This window comes from Typopeltis vanoorti, chromosome 1 (assembly GCF_054136105.1).
Source record: "Typopeltis vanoorti isolate ZY-2024b chromosome 1, IOZ_Tvanoo_1.0, whole genome shotgun sequence".
In the NCBI taxonomy this organism is placed as follows: Eukaryota; Metazoa; Arthropoda; class Arachnida; order Uropygi; family Thelyphonidae; genus Typopeltis; species Typopeltis vanoorti.
Window position 1 is genome coordinate 128704077 of NC_143549.1, and position 12342 is coordinate 128716418.

A 12342-nucleotide genomic window follows, 5' to 3' on the forward strand; every position below is an offset into this window, starting at 1 on the left:
AGGTTCTGTTCTTGGACCATTACTGTTTAATTTGTTCATTAACGATATAGGAAAGGATCTGAGAGGAACTGTTCATTTGTTTGCTGATGATGCAAAGTTGGGTAGAGCAGTAGTGAATCCACAGGATGTCAAAATTTTGCAGGATGATTTGGATAGTTTGGAGGATTGGGCTAAGGAAAATGGGTGTCAATTTAATGTGGCAAAATGTAAGGTTATGCATTTTGGGGTGAAAAGATTAGCAGCAGTATACCGCATTGGTGGAACTATACTCCAGGAGATTGACAAGGCCAGGGATTTGGGAGTGTTGGTGGATAGGGAGTTGAAGTTTAGGGGGAACATTGCAAAAGTGGCTAAATCAGCTCATCAAATCACTTGGTTACTGAAGAATACTTTGACGAGCAGAGATAAGCAAGTTATTGTTACTCTGTATCGAGCCTTGATAAGACCCCCCATCTAGACTATTGTGCCCAGATTTGGGTGCCAGGGTTTCTTCTTGATGGAGAGGATCCAGAGATGAGTGACCAACATGATAGCAGGATGTGGAATGAACCTTATGAGAACAGGTTGAAGATTTGTGGATTGCAGAAATTGGTTGATAGGCAGAAGAGGGGTGATATGATTGAGACATTCAAATTACTGAAGGGTTTCTATAAGATTAATTCAGATGATATTTTTGAGAACAGGACTGGTGGTGGGAGGACTAGGGTCCATCCATGGAAACTGGGCAAGAGTGTGGTTAGTAAGGGTGTTAGAGCTAGGTTTTTTATTGGAGAGTGGTGAATGAGTGGCATAAGCTGCCAGAGTCTGTTGTGGGTGCCACGACTATGAATGAATTCAAGGCGAAGTATGATAGATGCTGTGTGAATGCTGAATAGTTGTTCTTGACATGATATTAGGGCCTCCCTCGATGAGTGTAAGGACTCCTTGGAGTTGCCCAGAATAATAATAATAATTATTATTATTATTCTTGGAATGTATAATATTTTAGCATTTATAGAGTTTGCTAAAAAATACTATACAGAGGCAAAGAAGTAAAATCTAAAATTCTGTGAGACTGAAGTTATATGTAGAATCTCTTGGTATGCTGGTACCCCCATTTGTGATATAGTTCTTTGGAGTAATATGCTGTCAACTGAGCCGAATGCTTGTCTGACAGCAATAACTGGGAAATGCTGACTTATTTTATTCAGGAATCAAGAATAGCAACATGGTATTTTTGATGCCATCTTCAGTATGCTGGCATGCATTCACCCTTGAACAAAGGGAAAACATAAAGTAGAATACGATGCTCACTCAGTAATTTTGGAAATTTACTGAATAACTGTTCAGGAATATCTCTTTTCTTGGTGAAGAGCAAAGAACAGAACCATTCCTATTTATGACTATAGAATGTACTATATGCTAACAAGCCTGTAGACATGTTCATTCTGGATAGTTTATGAATTATCTCCAGTTCTTTTATTTTATTTTTTTATCTGCGATTGTAATTTTTTTTCTATTTTTATTGTTTGTCCCTTTCCAATATTTTCTATTTTAATTTAGAAGATGAATGGTATTAATGGACCAATAGTGAACAGATACAAATTAAGCATGTGAGCAATAATAACATTAAATATTTCTTTTAATTTGCATAACAGATGCTGAAAGGCTGGAAACAGATGAAAATTACCCAGATCCTAACAATGTGGCAGAGTAATGTTGGAAAAAAAAAAAAAAAAAAAAATTAAATTTACTTATGCAATAGGCCTGCAAATGCACTTCCTGCTACAAGTCTGGTTCGATCGATTTTCTCCAAACACTGCTGAAGAAGAGCACAAAAAGTCCTTTGAATTACCGATGGTGAAATCAGTTCTATATCCTTTTCTACTACCAACTGAGTTACTTCCTGCAAATTATATGAATAACACTTATATAATATTTAATTATTAATTTTAATTTGTTTTGCATTATATGAAAAAATCTTATTAATCAAATTCTCTAGTTACTTTATTACTGAATTACTATATATATATATATATATATATATATATATATATATATATATATATATATATATATATATATATATATATATATAATGTACATTTATTTATTAATTTTTTTTTTTTTGATAAAATGAATAGTTTGATCTTTAACCTATTTAACTCTACAGAACTGAGAAATGACAAGTATGGAGTGATAAGCAAGGAGTGTTCAGAAACAATAAAAACTTAGTTGTGTGCATGTCAGGGAGGTGGGAGGATAATAATACAGAAAAATCAAAGAAGCATCTTTTCTAAAAAAAAAAAAAAAAAAAGAGAAAGGGCACACAGAAATCAGAAGTATACACAAGTATGGATATAATTTAAGAGAATGATTGTCAAAAATCTCAAATTCTCTTTGCGGTTACCTCATACAGATGCTTCAGCACGTCTCATCCTGCAATCTCCCCTATATAATTTATAAAACATGCTGTAACTGTTACATTACATAAATCAGGATGAATACGATCAACAACAGAATGGACAATAATGTAATAACTTTTCCATTTATTCTAGTGATTAGTGGAACAATCAAACATGCTTTTGGGTAATGCTTAGCTTACTCAGAGTTGGGAGTAGCACAATAGCACAGCTAGATGTTTCAAGGGATCATGTGTCATAGTCATTTATTATGAAATGAATAACAGTTAGCACATGTACAAAAATATAGAATTTATTAGCTCCTATATACTTCTTGCCTGATACAAGGACATCATCAGAGAGAAAATAAATCATTTACAACATACAAAACTAAAGTGTCACGTACCACGTGTTTACTACTCGTATCTTGGTTATAGCCATGTAAACATTTTTACAAGTGCTAACCATTATATATTTCAGAATGTCTACAATACGTTTTGTTAAAACATCTAGTTACTGACTATGGCAAGAAATGCTGGAGAGCTGTCAGAAGATTCACTAGCCATGTCTTACAAAGAAGCAGTTTGTTTTAAATAATGCTCAAATTAAAGTGCCTGAAAAGCGCCTTAATCTTTTAGCCAGAGCATTTTGAATTAATTGATAGAATTTCATTAATCTTAGCCAGATGAGCCAACTTTAAATGCAAGCTTAGATTAATTTAGAATTTAAATTGAGTATAAATAAGCTGCAAGAGTATTAAACCATTATTCACCAATGCTCTCAACAAATCAACAAATGCAAGATGAATTAAATGCATTATCAAAAGGTCCTGATATTACCTCAAACCTTTGATGGATATGATATAAATTATGGTAAGTGAAGAAAATATGTTTGAGAATTACACACAGATGAAACACAAAATGTTTTAAGGCTTGAAGCTGCTCAATTCCATACAAAGCATAACCTCTGCCTATAAATACACCTTTCTCAGAACTGCAAACTCTTTTTTTGTTTGCACTATAGCAATTATATCATTGTTACTAGGGCCAATAAAGTAATGCCACTGTTCTGATGAATACTACAGAGAATAATTGTAAACTCATTATTTTACTTGGGTAGATTTATTTACAGTGTAATCAGTTGAGAACAAGCATAAAGCCAATTTAACCAAACAAATAACTGGATCACAGACTGTGAATTCTTCATGTTTGTCCTCAATGCATCTGTGGGTCTTCCTGAGATGCTTTAATTACATCCTATAGCTAACTGCATTGACCCCCCACCCCACACACACTGATGAATAAATACCTTTCCAGTCTCCTTGGAGACCTTACTGGTCATTCTAGTTCTTATATTAAAAATCGTGTCAAGATACAATCATATATTGATGTTTGTTTAACAATAAAACAATATTATGAGTGAAACAATTTCTTCTGATATAGTTTCACTATTCACTAACATATTACTTCAAGAATCTCCAATTCTTATAAGCTTTCCCCTGAGGAAATTGTTAACCTGCAAAGTTCACCATCAGCAAAGGCTATTTTTGACTGGCAAGTTTACAGAAACAAATTGAGGTAAAGCTATAGACAGTCCTATGTTACTAGCTTTAGTCAATTATTTTTTTGAAAAACCAACTCTTCAGTACCATTTTTCTTCACCTTGTATTTGTTATTGCAGATGACATCTTTGAATATTGGTCGCACTCTCAGACTAAATTACTACAATTTCTAAGTAAAATAATCCAGGTGTTTCCATATTAAGTTCACTGGTGAATGTACATCTAATGCTGCCTTCCCTTTCTGAGCATATTAATAATCCACACCTTCACAGGCGATATTAAATTTTCTGTTTATCAAAAACCTTCTTTTACTGGGTACATCTATCCTTCCTCACACCATCATCCACCATTACAGAAGACAGGTATTATCGAAATTCTTATACACTCCCTCCTCTTGAAAGAACTAAACAAAATAAAAATCACCATGCATGTAAGTGGGAATCCGTCCAGAGAATTATTGATAAATATCATCCTTCAATTAGACTGAAATTCGATCTTAAAAGAGATCTCTCTAATGTTCCTACATTAAAGGAACATCAGAAAAATTACAGAGGTTCTTTGCATGTTTAATTTATGTACTATCTTCAAACCACTTTCTAAAATTGTTCTCTTTTCTACTATCCACTAAGGATAGATTACCATTGCTCTCTTTGCCTGGATTTATTGAGTAAAAACAATGAGGGGGAAAGACAGGGAGGAAAAGTAAGCAGGATGACAGATAAAGAAATGAGAAAAGTATTATTTCTATAATTTCAGATTTCATCTAAGTGAGAAAGAGAGGGAGGAGAGAGAGAGAGAGAGAGAGAGAGAGAGGTCACATTTCGAAAGCCAACAAGTAGAATTTTGTGCTACATATCACAACACAAACATATTTTCTATTAGCTGTCTCAGTGATATGTTACAGAATTTATAACAACTCTGGAAAAGGAGGGTAGAGACAATTTCTCATTCATTTAAAATTAATTATTGGTACAAGTATTATTATTACATTGGCACCTCCATGGAGTCAAAGAGTCCAACGACTCATTGTGGGAGACCCAATCTATCATACCTCTCCTTCAGTCCATTAACAGACAAAGCGCTCACAACTGACTCTGGCAACCCATTCCACTCATTCACAACTCTCCAATAAAAAAATCTACTCCTCACACCCTTACTCAACTTCCAGGGACGACCCCTTGTTCTAGCCAAGTGCTGAAACATTTCCCCTGCATCTATCCTATAAAACCCTTTAAGCAACTGAAATGTTTCTATCATATCCCCTCTTTTTCTCCTATCAAGCTACTTCTGCAATCCACACACACACACTCTCACCTCTTAGTCACTCAACTCTGAATCCTCTCCACTGCTTCCTCATTCCCAGGAAACCCAGGGGACCAGACTTGAGCACAGTAATCCAGATGTAGGCATATCAAGGCCTTTATAAAGAGGAATAACAACTTCGCTATCTCTACTTGTTAATGTGTTCTTCAATAGCCAAGTAATCTTATGGGCTACCTCAGCAATATATCCTCTAAACTTTGACACTGTCTCCCACCACTCCTAAATCTCTAGTTTCATCTAGTTCCTGGAGTACAGTGTCATCAATGTGATACACGGCTTATAATCTATATATCCTAAAATGCATAACTTTACATTTCTAGACATTAAACTGACATCCATTAACTTTTTCCCATACTGACAGCCTATTTAAATCATCCTGCAAGCTCTTCACATTGCGTTGATTAACTATTACTCTACATAATTTTGCATCATCGACAAACAAGTGAATATTTCAGGTTATTTCCTACATCATTTATGTACAAATCAAACAGCAATGGTCCCATCACCAAAGTTTGCAGCACACCACTAGTCACCTCTTTTCACCTCAATTCTGTCCCCTCCATATACCATTTATTGATATCTATTCAGCAGCCACCCTTTTAACCTCTAAACCAGTGTCATGTCCATCCCCATTTGTTCTAATTTGCACAACAGCAATCCATGTTAAATGCTTTTGCAAAATCCTGCAAAATCATCATGTAGCCAATTCCTTTATACAACTCAGCTGTTACTCTATTATACAGAATATAATAAATTTAGTTTAATCCTTTATCCAAGTATGAGCAAACAAAGTTTGCGCCTGAAAGTATCTTCAGGACTGGGTTAAGTTGGTACCACACCAGGGCAACTCGTTGCAAAGGTGGAGCAAGCTACCAACACTCCTATCTCTTTGTTTGTTTTTTTGGTTTGTCTTTATCCATGTGTGAGCAAACTTTGTTTGCTCACACTTGGATAAAGGATTAAACTAAATTTATTATACTCTAACCAAGTGAAAAATAAACTTTCAACATTTCTATTATACAGAATATCTTGCGGAAACAAACTAATAACACCATTTACGTCGTCCCACTAAACTTAAAGGTAAAACAAAATGAAATTTAACAAACAGAAAGCAAATTTGAAATTTAAAAGATCATCATCATCATCATCATCAAATTCCTGCCATGTACCCTCAAGGGGTGTACAGGATATGACAGTACTACATGAAAAAATTACATCATTACTAACTTCCTATCTACAATTTTCCTCCAAATCAGTCTGTTACTTGTCAAGACTCCAACATTATCAGATCTTATATTTCTATCGTCTAAGGCACTTTGTACCGTATCAATCCACCTATATCTTGGTCTTCCTCTGGGTCGTTTTCCTGCCAACCTGGCAGAGAACACTTGTTTTGCTAATCTTTCCTCTCCCATTCTATTTAAGTGACCATACCACCTGAGATTAGCTCTGCTAACACATTCCTGGATGCTGACAATGTCAAGTTCTTTCCTAATATCCTCATTTTTAATATGATATTGCCATTGATGCCATCTGTTCACGCCTCTAATCTTTCTCAGGACTCTCATATCTGCGGTCTCTAGTCTTTGGTCAAGTGTTTTACTTCTGACCCAGCTCTCAGATCCATAAGTTAAAATTGGTTTGAACACAGTCTTGTATACAGCTAATTTAGTGTTCCGACTAATTTCTTTCTTATTCCATATGAATTTATTCAATTGACTTCCCATGATACCAGCTTTGCTGATTCTGTTGTCTATTTCTATATTCTGTTGTCTATTTCTATATTTAGTTTACCATCTTCAGTAAAAATTGTGCCTAAGTAGCTGAAATGTTTTACTTGTTCCACAGGTTCTCCATTCACAACACAGTTGACATTTTCAATGATTCTGCCTATTTTCATTGTCTTTGTCTTTTTATTGCTGACCTTCATACCATATCTATTACAACAGCTATTCAATTTAGTCAGAGAATCTTGCAGACTTGTAACGGATTTATTTAGAAGTATAACATCGTCTGCATAAAGCAAAGAGCTGACATTAACATTTCCAATTCTGATATCAGGTTTAATACCACATTCCTTCATAATGTGATCCATATAGATAATGAATAACAGAGGGGATAATGTACATCCTTGTCTCACACCAGATTTAACATTAAACCATCTTCCTGTACTTCCTTCAATTCTAACTGCTGACTCACAACTCAAATAAAGACTAAGTATTGCTTGATATAATGCCCCATTGACACACCATATAACTGCAGCGTATTGAATAGCTTCTCTCTTGGCACCTTGTCATATGCCTTTTCCAAATCGACAAAACTTAAATACAGATCTTTGTTATATTCCCATGCTTTCTCGACTATTTGTCGTAAAGTGAAGATCTGATCCTGACAGCCTCTATTTGGCCTGAATCCAGCTTGTTCTTCACCAAGCTTTTCTTCCACAATTCTTCTCAACCGTTTCTCAAGTATACTTGCATAGATCTTGCCAGGAACACTCAGTAGGGAAATACCTCTGTAATTCTCACATTCAGTTTTATTTCCCTTTTTATATATGGGTACTATGAGAGCTCTACTCCAATCATCGGGAATTCGTCCCTCTGTCCAGGCTTTCTGAACTATGCAGTGCAGCCACTGTAAGACTCTTATACCACCATACTTCAGCATTTCTGGTCGAATATCATCTACTCCTGCTGCCTTTCCACATTTCAAGCCTTTGATGGCTTTTTCTACTTCAAGTATGGATATGTATTCCTGACTGCATGCCTGGTCAGTGTTTTTTATCACTGTGCTGCCATCACTGCTTGTTTCATTTAGCAGTTTTTCAAAGTAATTACTCCATACTTCAAGGATATCTTTTTCTCCTGTTTTCATTTCACCTTTATCATCTCTAATTCCTTTTACAGCACTCTTTCCTCCATTCCTAAGCTTCTTCAACAACCTCCAGAATATTTTGCCACCTTCTTGATATTTATTTTCTATATTCTTGCCAAAGTCCTCCCATGACTTTTGTTTAGCTAGTTTTACACACTGTTTAGCTTTCTTACATTTGTCTCTGTATTCTGTAAGAGTAAAAGCTGACTTATTTTCCAGGAACTTTTGATATGCTTTCTTCTTTTCCTTCACTGCCTCTTTAACTTCCTGTGTCCACCAGGGAGTTCTGATTTTTTTATCTTTGCACACAACCTCACCACATGCCTCTCTGGCAGAATCAATCAATGTTTCCTTCAGAGTTTGCCACTGAATCTCCAAGGTTTGATTCCTGTTCTCAAACTCTTTCATTTTCTTTTCAATAATATTTCTGTATTTTAGTCTACAGTTTACATCTGAGAGCTGCTCAACTTTTATTCGCTTTAAAACTTTCTTACATGTTATTCTTTTCAATATGAAATTCAATTTTATCCTGCTCAAGACTAAATAGTGATCACTTCCAATTTCAAATCCTCTGTACACTCTGGTGTCCTGCACCAGGGAGAAAACATCACTATCAACAATAACATAGTCAATGAGACTTTTCTTATTCCAAGCCTCTTCTCTCCATGTGAATTTGTGCACATTTTTATGTTGGAACATGGTGTTAGTAATAACCAGTCCACGTCCTGAGCAGAAATCCAACAGATATTTGCCATTATTATTAGCTTTGCTCTTTTCTCCAAATTTTCCCAAAATATTTTTGTATGTCTCACAATCATTTCCTACTCTACTATTTAGATCCCCAACAAGGACCAACTTTTCCTTTTTCATTGTGTCAGTTGCTTTTTCTAAAGCCTCAAAAAATTCCTCCACTTCTACCTTAGTAGAACCTTCTATGGGACCACAGGCACAAATAAGTCTCATTGTCCAGTTCCCCATTCTCATATTTGCCCACATTACTCTACTTGAGACTGACTGCCATTCAAGAAGATTAGCCTCGTATTTTGTGTTGAATACTATGGCTACTCCTTCTTTTCCTTGATTGTTATTGCCTGAATATAACATTTTGTATTTATTGCTCAGAAAGATCTCACCAGTTTTGGTCTTTTTTGTTTCAGTCACCCCTATTATGTCGATCTGGTACTTATCTAATTCCTCAGCTAGCTCCATTTCTTTGCCATTCAGGCTTCTTACGTTGATAGTACCGATCTTTAACTCTGGTGATGTTGAGTTGGGGTTTGTTTTCAGATTTGTTCCAGTAGCTGACTTTTCGCTGTTCGCCCTGGTTCCCTGGCGAAAACAACGGGGGCCTTGTTTAACCGGCGACGCCCCAGCCGGCATGAAATTTTGTCATGTTGTACCATAATTTTTTATTTTGGTTTAACCAATAAGAATACAATTTGGTCGGCTAAATCCCAAATTGCCAGCCCATCCTCGTTCGTTCAGTATCAAAGTAGATACCCAACAGGGTGCACCACGAGAAGGTGAGGATTGGACATTAGGTCAGAAGCCCTGGTCGGTCCTCTGCATTCCTTTAAAGGCTATGTGGAGGTCTCCTCTCAGTTATACAGCTTTGACCCTTAAGCACCCCATTTAAAAGATCAAGCTTTCATAATTCAAATTACGAGGGTGGTCTGAAAAGTTCTCGGAATCGGCCATAGATGGCAACACTATAGGCAAGATATTTTTTTCTAAGTTGGTACATCTGTCATAAGCATCCATGTGAGATTGAAAGTCATTCTATCAAGTAGTTTGTTTTATACAGCTGCCTGAAGCAAAAGTGTTGTCTGTATCCCTTGAAATGGAAAAAAATTGAGTATCATGAGGTTATAAAATTCATTGCAAAAGAAAGTTTAACGGCAAAAGAAATTCATTCGAAGTTAATAAAACTTTATGGGCACCCTCCTCCTTTGTTTTCGACAATTAAGAAATGGACTGTCAGGTTTAAACGCGGCCATAACCAGCCTTAAAGATGATCCACATGAAGGACGTCCAACGAACGACAGGCGAATGTAGATGGGTGCTGAGCTTGCTCACAGCAGATCAAATCCGCACTTGCATGAAAATCTTTGAACAGTGCTTAGAGCATTTTAACAAGAATAAAACCGATTTTGCGTCGATTTATTACTATGGATGAGACCTGGATTACACGCCAGAAACCAAACAGCAGTCAGAATAGTGGACAGAAGATTTTGTTCAACACCAAAGAAGACAAAGTGTTCCATCAGCAGGAAAGGACATGGTATCGGTGTTTTGGGAAGCTAAAGGAATTTTGTTTATTAATTATCTTGAAAAGGGTAAAACAATAACTGGGGAATATTATTCCATTCTTTTTAATCAGACTAGACAAAAAAATTTATGAGAAAAGACCCGGTTTGCAGAAAGAACAAAAACATATTTCATCAGAACAATGCACCTGCCCACAAAGGCATTTTGGCAATGGGAAAATTAAGGGATCTGCACTATGAATTGTTGGAACATCCACCCTATTCCCCAGATTTGGCTCATTCTGACTTCTATCTCTTCGCAAAACGAAAACTCTTCCTTGCTGGTCAGCATTTTTCTTCAAATCAAGAGATTGCAGCTGTAGAGGGGTATTTTGCAGATCTTACTGAGAACCACTACAGGGATGGGATAATGACACTGGAGCATCGATGGAATAACATATGTATTAATATATGTGTTAATATGTATTAATATATGTATTATGAGTTTTTAACCTTGAAATTTTAGCTACGTTTTTTTAAAAAAAGTAAGGGGTGCTCAACTTAAATTTACATCAGGGTGCAAGGACCCCTACAGTTTTTTCGGCAAGTATAATTTAATTGATAGCTTAAGTCAGTTCATGAAGAATTAAGTCTCACCCCCTCCACATTTCAATTTTGAAAGAGATTTATTTTATTCTTATCTTTCATAAAAAGTACTTTTTTTTTTTTTTAGAAGATTAGCAGTAACTATCATTTCAGAGCAGCAAGCCTGAACACTAAAATTATTACTGAAGGTGACAGCAAGAGAAGGATGTGTCACACCTTGGATTGGAGTTGTTAATTATATTCACTGATAAAATGATAGACTAAGCAAAAACTTTAGTAATATGTTGACTGGAAAGACAGAAATGGACATTAATAGATGAGAGAGAGAGATTGGGGAGTTACAGTGGTTAGAACAGAACTTTTAAGCTTGACTCCAGCTACCTCTCAATTTTTAATAAAGTGAGGCACATGTCATTAATTTGGTTAATGATTTGGATTTTTTTTTTTTTTTTTTTGGCAATATAAAACAAAATACAATGTACAGGATATCTCGGAAGGAATTTGCAAACTTCAAAAACTAATTTCATGGATGATTAAGCAAAAAGAGTCAACACAATGGGAAATACTGGCAAGGCATGCAAAGCAATTGATCGTCAAGAAATGAATGCCAATAAAAATTTTATGATAGTGGATTCTTAATGATCAATTGCTTTGTATGCCTTGCCAGTGTTTCCCATTTGGCCATGTGATTTTTTCACAATGAAAACACAAGGTGACCAAATATGAGCACAAGAATGATACATAGTCTGATGAATACTTTATAGTGACATAATCACCTTTTTATTTCTACTTATCAATGTCCTCTTTATCATAGCAGCAATGATGTGTAGTCTTTGTAACAAACTAAAGGGTATCCCATAAGTCCCGAAATATTTCAACAATTTACAAAAATAAGAAAAATTAGTATATTAGAGTGTGGTTTGGACAAAAGTGAATCGCAAGGAGGAGAATTTTTTTGGAAGGAAGAAAAAATTAGTTCAAATTTTCAGCGACGGGTGGGGCTGTATCACATGCCTCATTTGCAAATATGTGCACATGAGTTCTATAAAACACAGAGTGTTGTATACCACTGGCAGCTTGTAATGAATGCATGCGAATTCAGTGGATAAGGCATTGTCCTGAAGTTGTTTTATGTAAGTGAGGAATTGGTAGCAGAAGTTTTAAGAAAGTTTTGAATGCAGAAAAGAATGAAGAAAGGTCAAGGTCCTATCAATCCTGCCAGACTACAGTCTCTAATACGACATTTCGAGGAAACTGGAAATATGTCAGATCGCCGTCACACTGGCAGACTAGTGTTATCTGAAGCCCATACCAGTGTGGTGGTATTGCAAAGGAATGCCCTAGCAGCACA

General features: G+C 35.7%; 1 protein-coding gene across 2 annotated transcripts in view; it reads right to left on the minus strand.

The window, feature by feature from the left end:
• Tbcd (tubulin folding cofactor D) overlaps positions 1-12342 on the minus strand; it is a 291444-nt gene that overhangs the window by 49995 nt on the left and 229107 nt on the right. For both annotated transcript variants that reach the window (XM_090399238.1, XM_090399247.1), the window contains one exon: positions 1734-1885. In XM_090399238.1, coding sequence (XP_090255364.1) covers positions 1734-1885 — 152 coding nt within the window. The remainder of the gene's footprint in view (positions 1-1733; positions 1886-12342) is intronic.